The 688-nt window shown below is 65.4% G+C and overlaps 1 protein-coding gene across 1 annotated transcript in view; it reads right to left on the bottom strand.

The window, feature by feature from the left end:
• Pkd2 (polycystic kidney disease 2 (autosomal dominant)) overlaps positions 1 to 150 on the bottom strand; it is a 39,619-nt gene extending 39,469 nt beyond the window's left edge. Inside the window, exon 1 of the mRNA XM_013029847.1 lies at positions 3 to 150. Coding sequence (XP_012885301.1) covers positions 3 to 73 — 71 coding nt within the window. The 5' untranslated portion in view covers positions 74 to 150. The remainder of the gene's footprint in view (positions 1 to 2) is intronic.
• Between the last annotated feature and the right edge of the window lie 538 nt (positions 151 to 688).

Below are 688 nucleotides of genomic sequence, written 5' to 3'. Positions count from 1 at the left end.
CCGGCGATCGGGGCGGTGGCGGTCGCCTCGTGTCCCCGGGCTGCTGCGGCTGCACGCGACTGGAGTTCACCATCGCGCTCACTGGCGTCTGGGGCGCACAGGCGCTGCGCCTCCCTCGGCGGTGCCCGCCGCAGGAGCCATGTTCTTTTCTTCCCGGGTCCCCGTTTCCTCTCCGCCCCCGACCGCCCCGCACTCCCGCGTTCCCGCCCGCCCCCTCGTCCTGCCCTCTGGGCCCGCCTCCTCTCCGCCTCGCCGCGCCCAGCGCCGGCCGCGCGCCCCGCCGCGCGCCCCCCGCCTGCCTTCCCAGTGGAGCCGGATCTCGGATAGACGCCCACATTCCACTCGAGTGGAAAGTTCGCGAAAGCGAGGGAGCTGCTGGCCCTTCAGCCTGAGGGGAAAGGAGAGGGGGTCGTGGCTTGCCCAATCTCGGGATCCATGGGCCCTGATTCATGGACTCACCGTGCCCCAGTTTATCCAAGAACAGAACGAGGTGAGAAGGAAGGCTGAGAGCTTTCCAGGGAGAAATAGTGAAATCCAGCCCGAACTCAAGTCCTCGGAGAGGCAAAGAAATACTTCCCACACTTAGAAACTACCAACCAACGGCGAGGCTGCCTTGTTTTGCCCAGGCTGCCATCCTCTGGGTGGCCCTTCTGTTTGCTGGATGGTTTCTTGTCAGTCTCTTTCCACA

This window comes from Dipodomys ordii, unplaced genomic scaffold, assembly GCF_000151885.1.
Source record: "Dipodomys ordii isolate 6190 unplaced genomic scaffold, Dord_2.0 Scaffold123, whole genome shotgun sequence".
Lineage (NCBI taxonomy): Eukaryota > Metazoa > Chordata > Mammalia > Rodentia > Heteromyidae > Dipodomys > Dipodomys ordii.
The sequence above is the reverse complement of the archived record's forward strand: the minus strand, read 5'-3'. Positions and strand labels throughout refer to the sequence as shown.